Source organism: Panthera tigris, chromosome B4, assembly GCF_018350195.1.
Source record: "Panthera tigris isolate Pti1 chromosome B4, P.tigris_Pti1_mat1.1, whole genome shotgun sequence".
Classification (NCBI taxonomy): domain Eukaryota; kingdom Metazoa; phylum Chordata; class Mammalia; order Carnivora; family Felidae; genus Panthera; species Panthera tigris.
The window spans coordinates 82,079,445-82,102,711 of record NC_056666.1 but is presented as its reverse complement, the minus strand read 5'-3'; the positions used below and the strand labels follow the sequence as shown (position 1 = coordinate 82,102,711).

Here is a 23,267-nt window from a genome sequence, read left to right as displayed (position 1 = left end):
CTTTTGCACTGCTAGTGGGAATGCAAACTGGTGCAGCCACTATGGAAAACAGTATGGAGTTTCCTCAAAAAATTAAAAATAGAACTACCCTACGACCCAGCAATTGCACTACCAGGTATTTATCCAAGGGTTACAGGTATACCGTTTGATGGGGACACAGGCATCCCAATGTTAACAGCAGTGCTATCAACAATACCCAAAGTATGGAAAGAGCCCAAATGTCCATCGATGGATGAATGGATAAAGAAGATGTGGTATATATATGTATCTATCTATATCTATATCTATATCTATATCTATATCTATATCTATATATACACACACAATGGAGGATTACTCGGCAATCAAAAAGAATGAAATCTTGCCATTTGCAACTACGTGGATGGACCTAGAGGGTATTAGGCTAAGTGAAATTAGACAGAGAAAGACAAATATCATATGATTTCACTCATATGAGGACTTTAAGATACAAAACAGATGAACACAAGGGAAGGGAAGCAAAAATAATATAAAAACAGGGAGGGGGAAAAACAGACTCTTAAATATACAGAACAAACAGAGGGTTACTGGAGGGGTTGTGGGAGGGGGGATGGGCTAAATGGGTAAGGGGCTTAAGGAATCTATTCCTGAAATCATTGTTGTACCATGTGCTAACTAACCTGGTTGTAAATTATTTTAAAAAATTATAAAAAGTAATAAAAAGATTTTTTCCCCGTGTTTCGTGTATTTTGGGGCTGATCACTTCCCTTTGTATTGCTAGTGTTCATAAAGAAATCAAAATAATGTGTATGTTGAGTATTATCTTATGAGCCAGAGCACACATTTAATCCTCCAGTTTGGGGGGTATTTAAAATACTTCATTTAGAAAAGTATTCATTTGTATGTTTTTCCCTTAACCCCATTCACTCTCACAGGAATGCACTGGTGAAAAGAGCAATATATTTTTTTCTTCATTACTCAGTGAGGAGACTGCTTTTCACACACATAGTGACCGAGAAATTGCTCAGTAAATGCACAAAGTTTGAGAGATAACTAAGTACTTACTGTTATCTGTACACAGATCAAAAACAGGTAGTATACATAGATGATGAATTATGTAATTTCATAAGAAGATAGAGAAATACATTTTTGAAAATTGAATTTCTGGGGGCACCTGGGTGGCTCAGTTCAGTTGAACATCTAACTTCACTTCGGCTCAGGTCATGATCCCACGGTCATGGAATCAAGTCCCACATCAGACTCTGTGAGGAGTGTGAAGCTTGCTTAAGATTCTCTCTCTCTTCCTCTGCCCCTCTCTCTGTTGCTCATGTGCTCTAAAAAAAAAAAAAAAAAAAAAAAATGAAGTTGAAAAAAAAGTACTATCAGGGTAATAAATGTGTTTAAGTAGGGTATTGCGTGAGAATGACACAGTAAAAACAAAAGTTGCTCTGATTTGGTCTGGCTTGCCAATAGGTTCTATTTTCTCATTTTTCTACCTGGTAAGCCCATTGAGTAAGAACTATTTTGGGGTCCCCTGCCCAGAAATCATTGATGTCCCTGCCTTTTGCCTCCCTGCTTCCCCAGAAGAGACAGGAATTTTTCCTGATCTAGGTTTAGGCCTAGAGAAATCTTAGGGTGACAGGGATACAGGGCAGGAAAAGCAGTAGCCACAAAGGGCGATGGCCTTTTTGTCAGCATGGGGCAAAGGTGAGGAGGAAATGCCTGAGCCAGGAGGAGGTGGATAAATATTTGTGAACATATGTCCTTCACTGTTTTCAGAAGGGCCAACTTTTTTTTGGCTGGGATGAAGAGAAGGTGAGTTCTAGAAAGCTGTCATTCAGATTAGAGAAGCACCGAGGAAAGGACGTGTTCAGACCATCTTATTCCTCTGGCTTGTTTCTGGAGCAGGTGAGGACTGCCCACAGTTTGTGAGGGTGGGGGCAAAGTTATGTCCAGGGTAATTAAAGTTTCCAAGGGCAGGGCCACTTACAAGCTCTGACCGGTCTTGGTGTCTCTTTGTCCCAAGCCTTCCCTACTTCCCAAACTGAGCACTTCTTTCCAGCAGGGCTGTTCCTGCTGACCCACCATGATCCAGGCTGTGCTGCTCCTTTGCTGTGTCTTTTTTTTTTTTTTAAGATTTAATTTTTTAATTTATTTTTAAATTTTTATACATTTATTCTTGAGAGACAGAAAGAGTGAGTGGGGGGAGAGGCAGAGAGAGAAGGAGACATAGAATCTGAAGCAGGCTCTGGGCTCTGAGCAAGCTGTCAGCACAGAGCCTGACGTGGGACTCGAACCCACAAACCAGGAGATCATGACCTGAGTTGAAGTTGGACGCTCAACCGATTGAGCCACCCAGGCACCCTTAAGATTTTATTTTTAAGTAATCTACCCAACATGGGGCTCAAACATAGCCCTGAGATCAAGAGTCACATGCTCTACCAACTGAGCCAGCCAGGCACCCCTTTGCTGTGTTTTGCTGTCCTCGTTGGCTGTCTTTCCGAGAAATGTCCAGAAAGGGGCCCTGAACTTCCAGCCGTCTTTGACAAAAACTGGGCATTCTCTGAAAACACTCTCCATCCAGATCCCTCTCCCGTATATCAAGACCTTCCAGGATCTCTTGCATGCTACCTGCTCCATAGCCACTCTGCCTGAGTACCTATCCTACTTAGCTGTGGGGGTGTCCCTGGAGGAGGTTGGCTGCCCAACTAAGGCTCACATTCTGCAGTTTCAGCTTGTTAGGATGGGAGGAAAGGACATCAACTGAAACCCTCATCCATGAGAGTAAAAAAGCAGACAGAGGAAGGCATTGGCAATACAAAGTTTATCCTGAGGGATCTGGGGGATCTGGAGGGAAACTTGGATAAATCCAACACTCAGCTATTTACCCTGAGGGATGTATTGATGGTGGCAAGTACACCCACTGGTGAGGTAGGTCTACCAGCCATCTCCCATGTTGCTGACACAGTTCAAAGAATTTGCTGTCAATATCCCCTAGAACTGCAAGAATAAGTCTTGGGAACATGGGGAAGGATTGGGCAAAAAGCTGAAGCAACCCCTAAGGTAAGAAAGGACCTCTCAATGTCTATGGATGATGACAATATAATTTATCAAATGTTCCACAGTTATTTGGAAGTGCTTTATGGAGAAATTGATTCAGGAATTTGTCTAGGTTTACTTCAGATATTCAATGCCAACTAAGAAACACGTGTCTTTTCTCAGGACTATGTTCAAAGATGGGGCATGGTAAGTAGTTAGAAATGTAGCAGATCGCTCAGGACAGATGTATGCTCTTTATTTCATGCCAGTGCTAAAACACATGTGACTGGTGTTAGCCTTGCCCCTCTCCACTTAGAATGTCCCAACCTCTAGTTGTTATTCCATTTTGCTTTCCTTTTCTTTTTCTTCAGTCATCGTATACTGTGCATGTAATATGTACTAAGCATGAGAAGTATTTTAACCTTTTTCTCATTCATCCACCCTGTACTAAATCCCCAGCTAGATAGATGCGGTAGCTCACTAATTTAATTCTTAACTGAAAAGAGAGACAAAAAAAAATGGGGTCTTGGGTATTGAGGTCGAGAGTGTGACAAGGGGACAGGGTTTGAGCAGCCAATACAAAGGACAACTATTTGGAGAGATTACATCTCTTACTGGTTATGGGGGAAAGCAAATCTTTCCTTTCTTCATGGGGCAGAGAAGTGGGCAGAACTGGATTGAGGAGCAACCAAACCTACCAAGACAAACTCACTTCTCGCCTGGACTGTATGGTAATTTGGGGTCCCCTATAAACGGATGGTAATAAAGCAGAGGAAGTCTTTGGTGACTTGAAGATGGGGAAGGCCAGATGGGAACAATTGGGCTGCATTTCCTATTTCTGGGGCCTTTACCTAAAAATAACGGAAGCTTGGAGATGATGGCTGGAGGTGTGTCCCGAGTCCTGGGCTCCTTTCAGACCACAACCCTTAGGGAACTGGTTTGTAATTTTCTGGTTTGTCGCCTCTCCAGTGTACTGTTTCAGACATGTGTGGCCTCAGATTCATCACGATACAAGTTGAGCTGCTTTTTTGCTACCTCCTGCTGCACCCTGTGGATGCCATTTCATATGGAAACCAGACAAATATTCTGATGCACCTTCCCTCATCCTTGAGGTCCTGGCCACCCTCCTCAGACCCTTTGTTCTGCCAGACCTTGCTCCCAAAGTCCCTGCCTGGCTTCACCCACATGGCCCCTCTACTCAAGTTCTTGGTAGGCTTGCCACTGCTGATCACCCTGGAGAAAGCTGGCTGCCAGGCTGATACCTGGGCCCTGCAACTTCAGTTGTATCATCAGGGGGGTGTGAAAGCTACACAGATCCTCATCCGGCATCTTCAAGGGCTCCAGAAAAGCAGAAGCACAGGGAGGGCAGTTTCAGTGGATGCCCTGGCCTCTGCTCTACAGCTGTTGACCAGGGAGCAGCCGGGCCCACAAAGAGCCCAACGATCCCTACCCATCAATGACTGTGAACAGGAGCAGGAGCAGGGTGTGCACGATATAGTCCAGCTGTTGCCAGGAGTGGGAACCTACTACAACCTGGGCACAGCTCTGTATTATGCTGCTCAGAACTGCTCAGACAAGGCCAAGGAACGAGGCCAAGATGGGGTCATAGATATGGGTTATGACTTTCTGATGACTATGGTTGGGTTATCTGGGGGACCCACAGGACTACTAATCAGCGCTGCACTTAAACCTGCAGTGAAGACTGGGATTCAACAGTTGATCCAGTATTACTATGTGAATGAGGCAAACACCCCTCTGCCAGAGATCAGCGAGGAGACCTGGGGGAGGGCTTTAAATGTGAGTGACCTGGAAGAAACAACTTCCAAGGCCCTTTGACCTTAGTGTCGCACCATTATTAATTCAGGGCTTATTTAATAGCTATGACTTATGCCATCTTGAGATGGCGGTCTTGGGATGTAAAAGGTGGTCCTAACAGAATGAACAAATCTAATATTTTAACAAGCTGTAATGTGTGTTTCTTCAAAATCCAAATCTCTGGTTTGTTATCAATGAGGAAGGCAGTTCTGTAAAATGCAGAGTTTTTTCTTTTTTAATGTCTATTTATTTTTAGAGAGAGACAGAGAGAGCGTGCAAGCATGTGCACGTCCAGGGGAGGGGCAGAGAGAGAAGGAGACAGGATCCGAAGCAGCTCTCTGCCCTGACAGCAGAGAGGGATGCAGGGCTCAAACTCATGAACCGTGAGATCATGACCTGAGCCGAAACCAAGAGTCCGTTGCCTACTGAGCCACCCAGGCTCCCCCAAGTACAGGTATTTTATTTTTTATCAAAAAATTTTTTAATGTTTGGGGCACCTGTGTGGCTCAGTCAATTGAGTGTCTGGCTTTGGCCCAGGTCATGATCTCACAGTTTGTGAGTTCAAGCCCTTCAGGCTCTGTGCTGACAGCTCGGAGCCTGGAACCTGCTTCAGATTCTGTGTCTCCCTCTTTCTCTGCTCCTGCCGTGCTTGTGCTTTGTCTATCTCTCAAAAACAATAAATAAACATTAAAAATAATTTCTTTAATTTTTTTAATGTTTGTTTATTTTTGAGAGAGAGAGGGCGAGCACAAGCAGGGGAGGGGCAGAGAGAGGGGGAGACACAATCTAAATCAGGGTCCAGAATCTGAACTGTCAGCACAGAGCCTGAGGCAGGACTCTAACTCATGACCTGAGAGATCATGGCCTGAACCTAAGTCGCTTGACGGACTGAGCCACCCAAGCTCCCCAAAATGCAAGAATTTTAAAGTTTGGGGTTTGGAGTCAGAGAATTTGGATTTCAATCCAGCCTCTACTTGTAAGAGCCTCAATGATCCCTGACCAGTAACTTAACTTTTCTCAAAGTTCAGTTTTTAAAATGTCTAAAGTGATGATAATCATTTTCACCTGGATGGCTTTTGTGGAAATTGAAAATGATACAATGAACCTCAAGTGCTTAGCAAGGTACCAGTAATAAATATTATTTATTACTACAGCTCCTCCCTTCCTAGCCCAAAGTGTCGAAATTCCGGTCCCGCCTCTTATGGAACAGAGCCTGCAGTGCCCAGGGCTAGTCTCGGTTTCGCCGGCTTGGCGCAAGTTCTCGGAAATCAGCTGTTTCAGTCCTGGGCTATTCCGTTAATTGGACTCCTCCCTCCGCGAGGCAGGGCGTACTTGAGCTATCCCATCAATCCCTGGAGCTGGAAGTGTGATTTCGGGGCCGCTTGTCCCGCCCCACTGGGGGGAGGAGTTGTGGCACCGCCAATGAACTTGGAAAAGTTGGGCTGAATGGCAGTTAGCGTCGGGGTTGCCAGGCTGTGTTCAGCTGGCCACTGGCGCCAGCCTGCTACAAGGGGGCGGATCCGAGGGGCGGGCCGAAGAATGAGGGCGGGGCGCGATTGCTGGTGCCTGAACTCCTTGGGACCGGAAGCCTTGCCCTGAACCGCTGGAGAGAGCAGGGGCTGAGACCCTCGCCAGGTACAGGCCCAGAGTGGGCGCGCGGGGGTCGGAGTGCAGGCGCGAGTTCCTCTCTGGGAAGGGCGGCAGGCCCCGGCGGTACGTCCTGGAGTGGTAAGTCTTCATTCCGGGGTTGAAATAGCTGTCCTGTGCTGCATGCTGAATCTCCCCATCCTGTCCAGTCCAGCTTCCCAACTCTTTTTTTTTTTTTTTTTTTAAACATTTATTTATTTTTGAGAGACACAGAGCACAAGCAGGGGAAGGGCAGAGAGAGGGGGAGACACAGAATCCGAGGCAGGCTCCAGGCTGTGAGCTGTCAGCACAGAGCCCGACGCGGGGCTGGAACTCCGCATGATCTCAAACTGGGAGATCATGACCTGAGTCGAAGTCGGACGCTCAAGCAACTGAGCCCCCCAGGCGCCCCACAGCTTCCCAACTCTTAACACCCACCTCCCCAGACTCCCCTGCAGCCTCCGATACCCGTGTTGCATTTGTTCAGTGCCTTAGCCAACGATTTTACCTTCCGGTCTGTGTTAGTTTTGATGCTCACTGTAAAAAAAACAAAAAACATGTCCAAAGGTAGATATGATTTAACATCTTTCTTTGCTAAGTATAAGGGACAGGGGCGCCAGGGTGACCCATTCGGTTTAGCGACCCACCTTGATTCTCTTGATTTAGACTCAGATCATGATCTCAGGGTTTGTGGAATCGAACCCCAGGCTGGCAAGACCAGAGCCTACTTGGGATTCTCTCTCCCTCTCTTTCTGTCCCCTCCCCTCCTTGTGCTCTCTTTCTCTCAATATGAATAAACATTAAAAACAGAACAAAAACAAAAAAGGGGACGGAAAAACGGAACGATTTGCCTAAGGTTACATACAAAATGCAATTCTTTTCTGAAAAGCTGATTGAGCACAAAATATGTACCTAAGACAATGAGGGATAATTGGAAAAAAACGTTAAGTGTTACAGATTTTAACCTTTGTATTTGTGATTTATTTGGGAAGACTATGGGTTTTGTCATTGTTGTTTAATATTTAAACCTCAGGGTTTACTTGACACCTTGCTCTTTTAGTACCAGCTGAGATTAGTTCCTTGAGAACTGGGGTCTCTCCATTTTTTTTTTTTTTTTTTTTTTTCCTTTTGTTAAGTTCAGTAGGCTGCATGGCCAGCCTAGTGCAGGGCTTCAACTCACAGCCCTGAGATCAAGACCTGAGCTGAGATCAAGAACTGGACACTTAACTGACTGAGCCACCCAGGTGCCCCTCCATTTGTTTTTTTAAAGCAGTACAGGTATGCAGTTTAAAAAGGCAAGCACTAGTAAAAGGATTAAAACAAAAAATAGGAGCCCCTGGTCAATCATTTCCTCTCCATGTTTTACTTCAAAGAGGTGGAAAAGCATCTCATGATTATTCATACTGGGGCGGGAGAGAATTTCTCCCACCCCAAACATTTTTCTTTCATTTGTAATAAAATCATGTGACCTTTTTTAGAACACAGATGTATGTAAACACTCTTTTCTGTTAGGCTCAGGCTGCAGCAAGAATAAGTTTTGGTTCCTAAGCAGACAGATGGCAGTGGGCAGGAAAAGATAGGAAGAAAGAGTCTTACTTCAGCCTACTTGGTGACAGACAAAAACCAGTTTTGAGGGAAATTTCTCGGTGAAAAAGCAAACAAACAAAAACCTTTGCTTTCTATGTCCAGCCCACCCTGGTAGGAAATAAAAAAAAAAAATTTCTGGGTCTCTCACAGAGTTGATAATCTACACGAAAAATTGGAGGTTAATAAGAGTCATAAAAGTATCACAGTCTTAGGGATTGAGTGACCCCTTTCACAGTATTTAAACATTTGGAATGGAGTTCTTCCTTCCTACATGAAGAGCAGATTATAGGGTATACCTGTCTCTTAAGAGGTGTCAACCTCTGATAAAGCTTTGGAGCCAGCAGGGATTATGCTGAAATAAATACTTCTTAAAGATTAAAAAAAAAAAATTAAGTTTATTTATTTTGAGAGAGAGAGCGCGCAAGTGAGAGTGGGAGAGAGGCAGAGAGAGGGAGAGAGAGAATCCCAACCAGGCTTCTCACTGAGTAGGCTCAAACCCATGAACTGTGAGATCATGACCTGAGCCAGAACCAAGATTCAGATGCTTAGCTGACTGAGCCACCCAGGCACCCCTAAAATAAATACTTCTGACTCAAATTGATGGCTAAATGCTCCAGCATAAGTGAACACAAACACAAACAAATAAATCTAAAATAAATTCATTGGGGATGATAGATGAAATAAATAAAGGTGGTAGAAATATCATTAATGTTGGTGAAGCTGATGATTCCTGTACTATTCACTCTGCTTTGGTGTGTGTTTGAAAATTATTAAAACAGGGGTGCCTGGGTGGCTCAGTCGGTTGAGCGGCCGACTTCGGCTCAGGTCATGATCTCACGGTCCGTGAGTTCAAGCCCCGCATCAGGCTCTGTGCTGACGGCTCGGAGCCTGGAGCCTGTTTCGGATTCTGTGTCTCCCTCTCTCTGACCCTCCACCGTTCATGCTCTGTCTCTCTCTGTCTCAAAAATAAATAAACGTTAAAAAAAAATTTTTTTTTAGAAAATTATTAAAAAGGCCTACATATTGGAGCCCTTGAATGGTACTTTCTGGAAGAATATTCACCGAACTGATAATATTGGTTACCTATGGAGAGAAAGGGAAGGGACCAAGATTGGAAGTATGGTCAATGTAGCTTTAATTTTTATTTTTTCTTACCTGTATAATTTTAAATTTGTAGTAATAAGCAATCATGAGACTGTGGATGATTTAGTTCAGCAAAATTTCCAGTTGGGAACCTGCATCCTTCAGACTCAGATCCCAAATGGCGCAATGGGAGATGCTCCAGAATCTCGACAACCCTTTTCAGGATCAGCTGCACCAGCTCTACTCAAATAGCCTCCTGCCAATGGACATTCGACAATGCTTAGCTGTCTGGATTGAAGACCAAAACTGGTAAGGACTTCAGGAAGTTGGGTACAGGTGGATGAGGAAAGTGGTTTCCTTCTTCTGAGTCCCCAGGATCTTGTAGACACCAAGGGCAGGAAGGGGTTCGAAGGCTTCAAAAGATAGTAGCAACCCTGCAGAGAGGCTTTTTTTTTTTTTTTTAGTTTATTTATTTATTTTGAGAGAAAGAGAGTGCAAGGGAAGTGAGCAGGGGAGAGGCAGAGGAGGAGGGAAAGAGAGAATCCCAAGCAGGCTCCATGCTGTAAGTGCAGAGCCTGTTGCTGGGCTTTATCTCATGAATCCTGCAATCATGACCTGAGCCAAAATTAAGAATTGGACGTTTAACCGACTGTAACCAGGCAGCCCCCAAGATTCCAATCCTTGTCATTCTCTGTCCCCAGGAAGGATGCTGCATTTGGCAGTGATGATTCCAAGGCTAACATGCTGTTCTTCCACTTCTTGGACCAACTGAATTACGAGTGTGGCCGCTGCAGCCAGAACACGGAGTGCTTGTTACTACGGCACAACTTGAGAAAATTCTATCGGGACATTCAGGTGCTTGGAGGAACCAGGAAGAGCCAAAAAGCCAAATTGAAAGGGAACTGAGTGTAGAGAAGTATGATTTAGGGTACAGAACAGGACCTAAAGATGTAAAGGGATGGGGGCAGATCTGGGGAAAGAGAGGACAAGATGTGGACTTGGGGGATCACTGGCAGAAAAAAGGGCAGAGTCTAGAAGACCCTGTTAGGAAGAGGCTAGGTTTTGGGGGACTAGTGGTGAAAAGGGGAAAGACTAGGGACCCTGAGGAGGGGGAAGTACTGGGGTCACTGGTGGGGAAGGTCTGGAGGGGTAGATCATTGAAGACAGTTGAGTTCAATTCTTTCTCTTCCTACTGCAGGCCTTTCCCCAGGGCCCTACCCAGTTGTCTGAGATGATCTTTAATCTCCTTCTGGAAGAAAAAAGAATTCTGATCCAGGCTCAGAGGGCTCAATCGGTAAGAACGATTTGTAGTGATTTTGAAAGCTCCCAGAGTAGAGAGTGACCATGGAAAGGACTCAGGAAATTTGTCTCAGAACAAGATCCGCTCCCCCCTCCCGCCGCCCCCCCCCTTCCTCCCTGTGGTATAATTGAAGGCCTGGATTTAAGAGATGAAATGTCAGAATTGAAATGTGCTCAGAGTCTCTTATTTCAGGAACAGGAAGAGCCAGCCCTCGAAGCACCTGCAGAGAGCCAGCAGCATGAGATTGAATCCAGGATCCTGGAATTAACAGTTATGATGGAGGTTAGTAGATGCAGCAAGAGTCAGGGTGGGTAGGGCTCGGCCTGACTCCTCCCACGGAAGCAGCCTCATCTGGGTCTTATCCCCTCTACAGAAGCTGGTGAAATGCATCTGCCAGCTGAAAGACCAGCAGGATGTCTTCTGCTTCCGATATAAGATCCAGGCCCAAGGTAGGCAGCACACTGAGGGGTGGGCGAAAGACAGGTGCCTGCTTGGGGGCCAAGAGAGGAGAAGAGAAAAGCCCCAGTAATAATAATCTCACCTGGCTACTACACGTCACTGGCGACAGTCCTGCTGCCATGCAAAGCTAAAAGTGCTAGGATATGTTATAGAGGTTGGGCTGAAGGTGTGGCTGAGGGACAGCTAGTGAATGTTGGGGGAGATGCATGGAAAACTGCCTTAGCAGGTTGAGTGGGCTTTTGGTTCAAGTGTGACCATTCAGAATTTGCCTGAGGGCTCAGAGGTGCCTGTGCTTTGCTTGGTTCCCCTTTTTCTCCCTTCAAAATTCCCCCCCTCCCCACCTGACTCTGACTGAGGTCCTAGTCTGGATGGAGAGGGGAAGGAGCCCTAGGTCTGAGCATCTGTCTCCCTCCTGCTCCTGCCATTCAGTGAAGACACCCTGTTTGGACCCCCATCAGACCAGGCAGCAGCAGCTTCTGCAGGAAACTCTTAATGAACTGGACAAAAGGAGAAAGGTGGGAGGCAGACAGAGGGAGTGGGTAGCAGGGCACTGGGGCAAATGAGGCATATGGGAGGCCTGGTGTCTTAGCTTTGGCTTCTTTGTCTCTTCATCCCCAGGTGGATGGTAGAGGGTGATGGTAAGAAGTGCTCACCACTCACTTTATGGCTTTCTTAGGAGGTACTGGATGCCATCAAAGCATTACTAGGCCGATTAACTACCCTTGTTGAGCTACTGCTGCCCAGGTTGGAGGAATGGAAAATCCAGCAGCAGAAAGCCTGCATTGGAGCCCCTCTGAATGGAGGATTGGAACAACTAGAGAAGTGGTGAGAGGTGTCTCCTACCCAGCCCCTGTCCCAGCCATACCGCTGTGCTTTTTAAACTGTAAATTGTGAATTGTAATGAATTTTCTCATTCATGTGATGAATTGCCTACCTAGGCAAGAGCTATTGCTCTTCTTACTCTCTGCTTTTCCAAATGATCCCAGCTCCCTTGTCTGACTGCAGTGACCCTCTCTTCATTCTCACCACCCAGGGAGCCCAGAGCCCAGTCTTTGTTTTGGTGGAAGTAATGGATTAATCCACAAGCTGGTTTCTCCTTCCTTTTTAATCACCCAAGAAATATATTTTCTACCCTTTTTTTAATTTAGCCACAATGACTATTAATGCTGAAAAAAAGGAAAGAAAATTACCTATTATTTTACTATCCAGATATAACTACTGTAATATTATTATACAAAAATTGAGGGGTGCCTAGGTGGCTCAGTTGGTTGAGCATCCGACTCTTGATTTCAGCTCAGGTCGTGATTTCAAGGTTTGTGATATTGAGCCTCCACATTGGGCTCCGTGATCACATAGTGGATCCTGCTTGAGATTCTCTCCCTTTCTCTCTGCCCCTCCCCAGCTCACATGCCTATGTGTGCTTTCTCTCTCTCTCTCTCTCTCTCTCTCTGTCTCTCAAAATAAATAAACTTATAAAAAAATGTTAAAGATTGTCTCTCTCTCTCCCTCTGTCCCTCTTCCCTGCTTGTGCTCTAAAATAAAATAAATAGGGGTGCCTGAGTGGCTCAGTCGGTTAAGCATCCGACTTCAGCTCAGGTCATGATCTCACAGTTTGTGGGTTCGAGCCCTGCATTGGGCTCTGTGCTGACAGCTTAGAGCCTGGAGCCTGCTTCAGATTCTGTCTCTCTCTCTCTCTCTCTCTCTCTGCCCCTCCCCTGCTTGCGCTCTGTCTCTTTCCTTCTCAAAAATAAATAAACATTTAAAAATTAACAATAAATAAATAAATAAATAAATAATAAAATAAATAAATCTCTCTAAAATAAAAAAACAAACCCACAAAACTTGAATCATATTTTTCATACTATTTTGAGAGCTGTTTTTTCTTAATTAAAAAAAGTTTTTTAATGTTTATTTTTTTTGAGAGAGAAAGAGACAGAGCATGAGCAGGGGAGGGGCAGAGAGAGAAGGAAACACAGAATCCGAAGCAGGCTCCATGCTCCGAGCTGTCAGCACAGTTCCTGATGCAGGGCTCGAACTCACCAACCATGAGATCATGACCTGAGCTGAAGTCGGACGCTCAACCAACTGAGCCACCCAGGCACCCCTAAATATTTTCTTTTTAAAAAATGTTTATTTGGCGGGGGGAGGGGACAGAATCAAGCAGGTTCCACACTGTCAGCACGGAGCCCGACTCAGGGCTCAATCTCATGAACAGTGAGATCATGACCTGAGCTGCGATCAAGAGTGGGACACTTAACCGACTGAGCCACCCAGATGTCCCTTAAATATTTTCTAATAAGAAAATTCATTATAATTTACTAAAAATAGGGGTACCTGGCTGGTTCAGTGGGTAGAGCATGTGATTCTTGATCTGGGGGTCATGAATTCGAGCCCCAGTTGGGGGATACAGTTTACTTTAAAAAAATTAATTAAATAATATTTTTAAAAAGTAAACTATTAAGAATGAATCACAATGATGTTCAGGTAAATTGGAAACAGGTATATGGGGCTTAGTGTACAGAATCACTATTTGAATTATAGTTGCAAACATATCCATCATTTGTATAGAGGTTGGCAAACTATGATCTAGTGATTTCTTTTTTCTTTTCAATTTTTTCCCCGAGTTTTTGTTTAAATTCCAGCTAGTTAACATAGAGTGTAGTATTGGTTTCAGGTGTAAATTTAGTGATGCATCACTTCCATATAACACCTAATGCTCCTCTCATCACAAGTGTCCATCCTCCTTAATGCCCATCACCCATTTAACCCATCCCCCTGACCACCCCCTCAGCACCCCCCACCCGCCACAACCCTCACTTAAGAGTCTGTTTTCTGCTTTGCATCTCTTGTTGGTTTTTTTTTTTACCCTATATTCATCTGTTTCATTTCTTAGATTCCACATATGAGTGAAATCATATGGTATTTGTCTTTGACTTATTTCAGTTAGCAAAACTCTCTAGCTCCATCCACATCGTTGCAAATGACAAGATTTCATTCTTTTTTATGGATGAGTCATATTCCATTGCATATATTCAACAAAAATTTTTTTTTAAGTTTTTGATTTCTTGCTATTTTAAACAGTGCTACAATAAGTATCCTCATAGCTATATCTTTATTTATATCCCTAATTATATCTGTAATATAAATTCCCAGAAGTGGTATTCTTGGGTTGAAGTATATATCTTTTCTTTTTGGTAGTGTTACTGTTATTGTGTTGATCCTTTGTTTCATTGTCTTTAATAGAGCTTTATTGATTTTTCTGATTATAAATGTGTGTGCCAATTGAAAAAAATTCAGACAACTTAGAAAAGAAAGTAACAGCTACCCATCTGCATAATCTGATGATGCAGAGTTACGCATTGTTAGGGCTTTTGAATATATTTTCATAGATTTTCTCTATGCATATACATAATGTAGTTCTGTTTTAAAGATTTTAAGTAATCTCTACACCCATCATGAGGCTCGAACTCACAACCCTGAGATTAAGAGTTTCATCTCCATTGACTGAGCCAGGCCGGTGCCCCAAATATATATCTATTTTAAGCAGAAGTCAGGTCATATCAGATATGCACTATCTTGTGATTTTTTAAAAATTTAGTATTTTGGGAGGCGCCTGGGTGGCTCAGTCGGCTAAGCATCTGAATCTTGATCTCTGCTCAGGTCTTTTTTTTTAATGTTTATTTATTTGAGAGAGAGAGAGCATGAGCAGGGGAGGGGCAGAGAGGAAAACAGAGGATCTAAAGTGGGCTCTTCACTGACAGCAAAGAACATGACATAGGGCTCTATGGCACTAGGCATGAAGCCTTCTTAAAAAAAAATAAAAAGAAAATAAAATTTAATGTTTTGGGGTATTTTTCCATATTAAAAATTTGAGCCTAGGGGTGCCTGACTGGCTCAGTTGGAAGAGCATGTGACGCTTTATCTCAGGTTGTTTGAGCCCCATGTTGGTATAGAGATGATTTGAATAATCTTTAAAAAATTTTTTTGAGCCTATATGATTTTATTTATTTATTTATTTATTTATTTGTTGTTGTTGTTTTTAAGTAGTAGGCACTGCACCCAATGTGGAGCTCAGCCAGGTGCCCCTGCTATATGATTATTTTTAATAGTCATATGGTATTATATGGTGTGAATATGCCATAATTTATATACCCAATAGCAATTTTTCTAATTTTTCAATAGAAAATATTTTACAGATAACAAAGCTATGAACTTCCTCACACATTTGTCTGATTATTTCCTTAGGATATATCTTAGAAATACTAATACTAATATCTTAGAGTACTACAAATTGTGTGTACATTTTTTAAGCCTTTTTAAAAAATAGTTCCAGGGGCGCCAGGGGTTCCAGGCTCAGTTGGTTAAGCGTCCAACTTCGGCTCAGGTCATGATCTCATGGTTTGTGAGTTGGAGCCCTGCATTGGGCTCTGTGCTGACAGCTCAGAGCCTGGAGCCTGCTTCAGATTCTGTGTCTCCCTTTCTCTCTGCCCCTCCCTCGCTCACACTCTGTGTCTCTCTCTCTCTCTCAAAAATAAATACACATTAAAAAAAAAATTCTACACCTTTTGGGGTGAGCACTGGGTGTTGTATGGAAACCAATTTGACAATAAATTTCATATATGGAAAAAAAAATTCTAAATTGCTATACCAGTCTGTTTGTTAATATGATATATGATTGGTTTCCTGTCACCACATTCCCTATTATTATTTTTTGTTATATAGACAGTAAAGTATAGAAGTTAAAAGTATGGATTGTGGGGACACCTGGCTGCCTAAGTGAGCATGTGACTCTTGATCTCAGAGTCGTGAGTTTGAGCCCCACTTTGGGTGTGGAGCCTATTTAAAAAAAAGTAGTACTGATTGTGAAGGTTGATTGCCTGAGTTGTCACATACAACTCATTCCATATTAGTTCTATGACCTTGAGTAAGTCACTTAACCTTTCTGTACTTGAGTTTAATTATCTATAAAATGGGGATAATAATAGTAGCTACCTCATAGGGTTGTTATAAGGATTAAATACATTAAGCACTTAGAATATATAGTACATTTCAAGCGACATATGAAAAGTAACTTTATCATATAAGTAAATCTTTCACTAGATTTATATGTGAAAGTGATTTTGATTTTCATTTCTTGGATTATGAATCATGTTGCATAATCTTTTATATGCTTTTGGATTCCTTTTTTGTCCCAATCAGTTTGTTTGTTTGTTCGTTTGTTTGTTTGTTTATTTAAAGTTTATTTATTTTGAGAAAGAGAGCATGAGCAGGGGAGGGGCAGAGAGAGGGAGAGAGAGAATCCCAAGCAGGCTTCACACTGTCAGTGCAAAGCCCCATGCGGGGCTTGAACTCACAAACCACAAGATCATGACCTGAGCCAAAGTCAGACGCTTAACCAACTGAGCCACCTAAGTGCCCCTGTCCCAATTAGTTTCTGATTCTCCACATAGTTCAAGGGGAGCTTCTGGAGCCTGTGGGGGGGGGGGGGGACCAGGAAACTCAGCAATTTTCCCTCTCTCTTGAATTCTATCACCCAGGTTCACAGCTGGAGCAAAGCTGTTGTTTCACCTGTGGCAGCTGCTGAAGGAGCTGGAGGGATTGAGGCACCTGGTTAGCTATCAGGATGATCCTCTGACCAGAGGGGTGGACTTGCGAAAGGCCCAGGTCACGGAGTTGCTACAGCGCCTGCTGCACAGGTCTAGCTGCCAGGGAGGGACCTCTAGGGAGGGCAGAAGGAAGGAACAAGAGGAGCCATTCTTAACAGATACTGAGTTATATATTCTCTTTGGATCTCTCTCCCTAGAGCCTTTGTGGTAGAAACCCAGCCCTGCATGCCCCAAACTCCCCATCGACCCCTTATCCTCAAGACAGGGAGCAAGTTCACTGTCCAAACAAGGTTGGTATTTCAGAACTCATTCCCGCTTCCTTTTTCCAGCCCTGGCACTGTTTCCTTTCTGGCTTTATAGATCCTCCCACTCTTACCATCTTCTCTCTTTTCTCTTCAATCTATCTATCTCTTCTAATCTCTTACCTTATTTTTTTCAAATATCTGATCTATCCAGAAGGTTGAGGTTGACTACTTTCCCCCATCCTTCTCTCTTCCCTCTAGATTGCTGGTAAGACTCCAGGAAGGCAACGAGTTACTGACTGCAGAAGTCTCCATTGACAGGTAAGTTGGGGTACATGGGACCAAGGGGTGGCCAGGACATGGGCTGGTGGGCCAGAGGAGACACACACAATAGGGTCTTGGGCCTGTGTTCTTACCCAATCCATTCCTACCTCAGAGACAATAACTCCTAGCTTTTGTTGAGCACCATGTGACATGTAACTTGTCAAGTACTCATCTGTCATAGGAAGCCCATGAGTTAGGTATTATCAATGCACCATTTAAATGAAGAAATAAGGCCAGAGAGATTCTGTCACTTGTGCAAGGTCATATGGTTAGTGAGCACAGATCGGGGTTTGAACCCAGGTCTGTCTGATCCTAAAGTCTAAATTCCTAACTTCTACACTGTTTTGCTTCCTAGTGACCTTTTTTTTTTTTTTTCTTTTTTAGGAATCCTCCTCAATCACAAGGGTAGGTGCCTGACAAGGATGCTGTAAACATTTGTGCACTGCATGACCTACACAACCACATGGGGGCAGAGACAAGAAGGAGATTGATTTGGGTGGGATATGGACAAAAGGAGAGGGGGAGGTCTGAAATGAAGTGGAATTTTTGTTGTATTCCTGCTGAGTTTTTAGAATAACTCCTCCTCTCCTCCATATATTTTCCTCCTGGAATAGCTTCCGGAAGTTCAACATTATGACCTCAAACCAGAAAACTTTGACCCCCGAGAAGGGGCAGAGTCAGGGCTTGATTTGGGACTTCGGCTACCTGGTAAGAAGGGCTAGTTGCTTGAGTTTCTAGTCCAATGGAACAGGCTAAGGGAAGTTCCCGGCCTTTGGAAGTCTTGAGGCAGAACAGGGGTTCCAGGGACCCTGGGGTCCCCACTCTGGCATTTTCTCTCCTTCCTCTCAATTCACAGACTCTCTCGGAGCAACGTTCAGGTGGTTCAGGAAAGAGCTGCAATAAGGTGAGGCTTGGGCAGAGGATTGGGGGACGGGAGGAGGAACTTCCCAAAAGGCCCTCTGATCTTTATGTCCTTGGCTATCCTAGGGAATGCTGGGTGTGACAGAGGAACTACACATTATCAGCATTACAGTCAAATACGCCTACCAGGGTCTGAAGCAGGAGCTGACAGTGAGTGAAGATGGAGGGCAAGGAGAGATGAAGCCAATTTGGCAGAAGGCATTAAGCAGGGGTTAAATAGAACCCTTTCAGGGTGGGAAATCCTCTCCTTGCCCCTGCCAAAGCTAGAAACATCACATTCTTCCTCTAACTCCTGTCTTCTCTTCAGACAGACACCCTCCCTGTGGTGATTATTTCTAACATGAACCAACTCTCAATTGCCTGGGCCTCTGTTCTTTGGTTCAATCTGCTTAGCTCAAACCCACAGGTAGGAGGTGGGGCCAAGAAGTAACGGGTGGCAAGGAGGGGTGTGGAAGCTTGGTGTGAGGGCTCTGCTTCTAAGTCATTCTGTCTTCCTCCTGCCCTTGCAGAATCAGCAGTTCTTCTCCAGCCCCCCCAAGGCCTCCTGGAGCTTGCTGGGCCCTGCTCTCAGTTGGCAGTTCTCTTCCTATGTTGGCCGAGGCCTTGACTCGGACCAGCTGAACATGCTGAGGAACAAGCTGTTTGGTACAGACCTCCTTTTTTCCTCAGCCTTTCCCCAGCCTTAGTCTCCCCAGCCCTGTGTCCTTTCTGTTCCAGGGACCCTGGCCTTGTCTCCTTCCATTATCTGAACTGTCTGTTGCCCACAGGGCAGAACTCCAGGACTGAGGGTGCATGGTTATCCTGGGCTGACTTCACTAAGGTGCGTGCTGCATTCTGTGCTGCTAGATCTAGGCCCTAGTGCAAACACTAGCCCTTCCCCCCTAATTCCTTCCCCTCGCTGGGGGGGCAACTCTTCATCTCTTCCTGCCTTTCTATTCCTCCTTCAGCGAGAGAGCCCTCCTGGCAAGCTACCATTCTGGACATGGTTAGACAAAATCTTGGAGCTGGTTCATGACCACCTGAAGGATCTCTGGAATGATGGGTAAGGCCTTGGTCCGCCTCCCTCTCCCCACCCCCACCTTTCTGCCTTTCTAGGCTTGAGAGTGGACTCTGTGCGCCCTCATGTGGCAAATAGGGAGAGAGAGCAAAAACTGGTGCAAGATCACACCCTCACACTTGGCAATAATAGTCCTAGCCAGTGTTTTTCCAGCATCCGTTGTGCTTCAGAGCCTGCTGGGTGCTCTTTATGAATTCTCACATGTAATCCTTACAACAATGCTGAGTCTCAGAGAAGTTAAAGAATTTACCCAATGGGTATAGTTGGGATTCAAACTCAGGCCTGTCAGACCACAAGCTTATGCTCTTTCCACTATACTGCCTGCCCATCTTTACAGCACTTTGCCTTTTACAAGGTGCTTTTCATCTACGTGGCCTCACTGAATCCTCATACCTCTTACAACCCTAGAAGGTGGATATTGTCAGTAAGGTGAAGTGACTCGGCCAAGATGGAATAGTTTGTAATGGCAGAGCGAGGGCCAAAACCTGGCGCTCTCTCCCTCTACAAGGAGAGGAGAGCAAGGAGGCAGGAGGGCCTCACAGCAGCTTTCTGTGTTTCAGACACATCATGGGCTTTGTGAGCCGGAGCCAGGAACGCCGGCTGCTGAAGAAGACCATCTCAGGCACCTTTCTGCTGCGCTTCAGTGAAACATCAGAAGGGGGCATTACCTGCTCCTGGGTGGAACACCAGGATGATGGTCAGCTGCTTTGCCCTGATGGTCCCACAGCCTGTCCCTTCTCCCCTCAATCAGCCCTTGGTTTCTCTGGCTGTGTCCTGAATCTCTCAGCAGGTTTGGGGTTGGACAGCCAGGGTGGGGAACTCCCAGGCCCAACCTTTTCCTTCAGGCCTGCCCATTCCTACATCCATTCTACAGATAAGGTGCTCATCTACTCTGTGCAGCCCTTCACCAAGGAAGTGCTACAGTCTCTCCCACTAACCAAAATCATTCGCGACTACCAGCTACTCACTGAGGAGAACATACCCGAGAACCCACTGCGCTTCCTCTACCCCCGAACACCCCGGGATGAAGCTTTTGGGTGTTACTACCAGGAGAAAGGTGAGAATCACTGACATATGTCACTGGAATATTGTAGGGATTCTCTGGCATCTACAAATTCTACTCCTTTCTTCCAGACATGGAAAGACTGATATCCAGAGAAGTCAAAGGGTTTGTCCCGGGGACACTGTTAGTTAGTAGGGAGATATGACTCTCAAGACCGTTTGCAATATGGGTCCTTAGGCTATGTGTCCAATCCACTGACCTCCCTGGCTTCCTGTGTCTGTCCTCCACAGTTAATCTCCAAGAACGGAGGAAGTACCTGAAACATAGGCTCATTGTGGTCTCTAACAGGTGAGATATGAACTTTTGGCCCATCCTCCGTAACATTTTTCGGCTGATAGGGTGACCCAAACCTGCTCAGTTTGCCTCTCTGACCCCTCCTACTGACCCACACTCTCCAGCCTCTAGATTTTTTCTTGTTCTGCTTGGCCTCTTTCCTCTCTGTTTTTCTGCTGCTATCCTTAGATTGTTTCCACAGGGCTTCCCTGATAATAATAGTCATAATCACTGATGTTAATGGGCTTCTACTTGAAGCATGGTACTAGATTTTTTTTTATAAGAACAGTTTTCTCATTTTAATTTTTATGAGTACCCATCCAAGCAGGTAATGACAGCCACATTTAATGAAAGTGTATTAAATGCCAGGTACTAGGCTAAATGTTTTGTGTTTAAACGTTTCTTATTTATTGAATCTTCATAATAGTCCTGTGAGGTAGACAGGGGTATTACTCTTTTCAGCCAAGAAACAGGTTTAGTGTGGTAGAGTGGCATGACTAAGGTACATGGCTAATAAATGATTAGGTCTGTCAGATTCCAAAGTCCTGCTTATTAACGATCCAACTTCCTCTCAAGTGTTAGAGATGGTATTGTTCCCATTTTACAGATGATAAATCTGCAGCTCAGAGAGGTGAAGATCTACCCATCTAATAAATGATAGGATTCAAACTCTGGCAAGCCTGACTCCAAAGCCTGTGCTCTTAAGCCCTCTGCTCTGTTGCCTTCTTAGACTAGAGACAGTCTCTGCTTGCTCTGCCATTCCCCACTTCACCTAAGTAATCAAGCCCTACCCTTTTGTCTGTACTGTGGTATCCAGACAGGTAGATGAGCTGCAACAGCCACTGGAGCTGAAACTGGAGCCAGAAGTGGAGTCACTGGAGCTAGAGCCAGGATTGGCCCCAGTGCCACAGCTAGAGCCATGCCTGGATTTAGAGCCGCTGCTGGCGGCAGGGCTGGATCTGGGTCCAACCCTGGAGCCCATGCCGGAGTCTACTCTGGAGCCCATGCTAGAGCCCACACTAGATGTGGTATCACAAAGAGTGTCAGAGCCAAACTTGGGACCAGAACTGAAGCTGGAGCCTATTCCAGACCCTGTATCACAGGCAGTGACAGAGCCAGAGCCGGATTTGCCCCATGATCTGAGACACTTGAACACCGAGGAAATGGAAAGTAAGTGATGAGATGGGGTTGGGGAAGAGGGGACACATTCCCTTTACCAACTGCCCTCCCTTACCCAGTATAGAAAAGGCTAAGCTCTAAGCTCCTCACCGGAGGGACACTCGTTTGTGATTCCTTTTATTAGGAAATGTACCTGCCTCTCCCTTACCCCACCTAAGTGCCCTCTCAGGCCCTACCAGGTCTGTGCAGCCATCCTCCCTCATATTCCCTGCTGAGTCAGGAACTCCTTACCTAAGAGCAGGGCCTGACTTCTTTCTCTGGACTACCTAGTCTTCAGGAACAGTATGAAGATCGAAGAAATCATGCCGAATGGTGACCCGCTATTGGCTGGCCAGAACACTGTGGATGAGGCTTACGTCTTCCACCCCAGCCATTTCTACACGGATGGGCCCTTAATTCCTTCTGACTACTAGGAATTACATTTCCTTTGTTCTTCCTGTATCTTTTGTCCCTCCTACCCCTCACATCATGCTGTGCTCTCCAAGGATGGAAAATCAAGCATGTACCCATTCTTAGCTGGTTAAGTTAACCCTGGGTTTTGGAGTGGGAAGTAAAAGCATACTGTGGGTAAGGAAGGGGCACTAATGAGTCAGAATAGATGTTGGCCATAGCTCTAACTAGGATCTTTGAGGCCATCTGCTGTTTTGGGAGGTATAGGGGTTCTGAGGGTAGGGCAGGACATTTAGGAGGTACTTGGAGGGCAAGACACTTGGAATGGCTGCTTTCCAGTATGGAAGGATGTCAACATTTGAATAGTTGGTAAGACTAATGTGGTGGTGCCCACTAGCATTGGCCATCAGTAGGGAACAGAGACATGTGATAGGATTCCATTTCTTTCTTCTGGTTTCCTCATGTCTAAAATAACCTTTTCCTTCCTTCTTCTTTTCATTCCTGATTTAAGTCCTAAATTCCTTTGTTTCCTGCAGAGACTGAGACCTTTCTGCATTAGCCCACCATGTGAAGAAAGGAATAGGAGGTAGACCTCATTTTCTTACCAGTCTCCTCTCCTGCACCCCCAAGCTGGCCCCACCCATTCCTCCCCTTAAAATGATCCTGCCAATCTAATATGCCTGTGAAGCTTTGCACAATCATTTTACTCTGTCCAGTCTCCACTTCCTCACTGCTTAGGAGACAAATCACTTTTGGAGGCCAGGGATGGTAGAGTTGCTGGGAATTTAGGAATCACTTTTTATAGTATTACATAGAGTCTGATATTTTTACAGAGGAAGAGATGCCCTGGATATTTAGATATTTAGAAATATCTTAGATATTTCTCTATTAAGATAACCATCCCTTCTTTTTGTACAATATATTGTTGATCTGAAAGAGTTTCTATTCCTTGGGTGTAGACCTGGGCAAAAACTGGGTTCCTGGAACTTAGAACCTTGAATATTTATCACGGGGCTCCAGACAACCTCACACCTAGTTATTCCCAGGGAACCCCATTGCTCTAAAATGTGTTTCCAGAATAACTTGAGATATAATGAAAGTGAGGCCCTGTACATGTGGCTGTTTTCTGGCTTATACTTTAGAGGAATAGTCCTGTTTAGAAAGAGGCCCTTCTGAGCAGAAGTGGCTAATAAACTTTGTGCTGACTTGGAAGTGTTTTGTCTCTGAGCTTCTTTTCTTTTCTGCTCACAAAGACTGATGTCTTTGGAGACACCAGCAGGCCATGTAGGACCAAGATCAGCAAATCATGGCCTGTCTTCCACCC

At 44.8% G+C, this 23,267-nt stretch overlaps 2 protein-coding genes across 2 annotated transcripts; both read left to right on the top strand.

Annotated features, from left to right (window-relative positions):
* The first annotated feature begins 1,832 nt into the window (after positions 1-1,832).
* On the top strand, positions 1,833-4,976 carry APOF (apolipoprotein F). Its single transcript, XM_015537280.2, has 2 exons — positions 1,833-1,887; positions 3,988-4,976. The coding sequence occupies exon 2, from the start codon at positions 4,003-4,005 to the stop codon at positions 4,852-4,854; it is 852 nt and encodes a 283-aa protein (XP_015392766.1). The 5' UTR covers positions 1,833-1,887; positions 3,988-4,002; the 3' UTR covers positions 4,855-4,976.
* A 1,413-nt stretch (positions 4,977-6,389) lies between these two features.
* On the top strand, positions 6,390-23,155 carry STAT2 (signal transducer and activator of transcription 2). The gene is made up of 24 exons (XM_007081502.2): positions 6,390-6,561; positions 9,224-9,438; positions 9,831-9,984; positions 10,328-10,423; positions 10,622-10,711; positions 10,803-10,878; positions 11,318-11,403; positions 11,565-11,713; positions 16,426-16,584; positions 16,692-16,784; positions 16,998-17,057; positions 17,445-17,465; positions 17,675-17,768; positions 17,917-17,964; positions 18,048-18,131; positions 18,289-18,387; positions 18,491-18,626; positions 18,749-18,801; positions 18,929-19,023; positions 19,599-19,735; positions 19,913-20,095; positions 20,332-20,389; positions 21,192-21,544; positions 21,824-23,155. Exons 2-24 carry the CDS (start codon positions 9,308-9,310, stop codon positions 21,964-21,966), a joined length of 2,598 nt encoding a protein of 865 aa, XP_007081564.2. The 5' UTR covers positions 6,390-6,561; positions 9,224-9,307; the 3' UTR covers positions 21,967-23,155.
* The last annotated feature ends 112 nt before the right edge of the window (positions 23,156-23,267 follow it).

What these genes read in the sequence shown, in the direction of transcription:
- APOF (XM_015537280.2), top strand. Translation starts at nt 4,003, where the DNA reads ATGTGTGGCCTCAGATTCATCACGATACAAGTTGAGCTGCTTTTTTGC.
- STAT2 (XM_007081502.2), top strand. Translation starts at nt 9,308, where the DNA reads ATGGCGCAATGGGAGATGCTCCAGAATCTCGACAACCCTTTTCAGGAT. An exon ending in TGCTTAGCTCAAACCCACAG is followed by an intron (nt 18,388 to 18,490) that starts GTAGGAGGTGGG and finishes CTGCCCTTGCAG; the next exon opens with AATCAGCAGTTCTTCTCCAG. An exon ending in GGTGGAACACCAGGATGATG is followed by an intron (nt 19,736 to 19,912) that starts GTCAGCTGCTTT and finishes TCCATTCTACAG; the next exon opens with ATAAGGTGCTCATCTACTCT.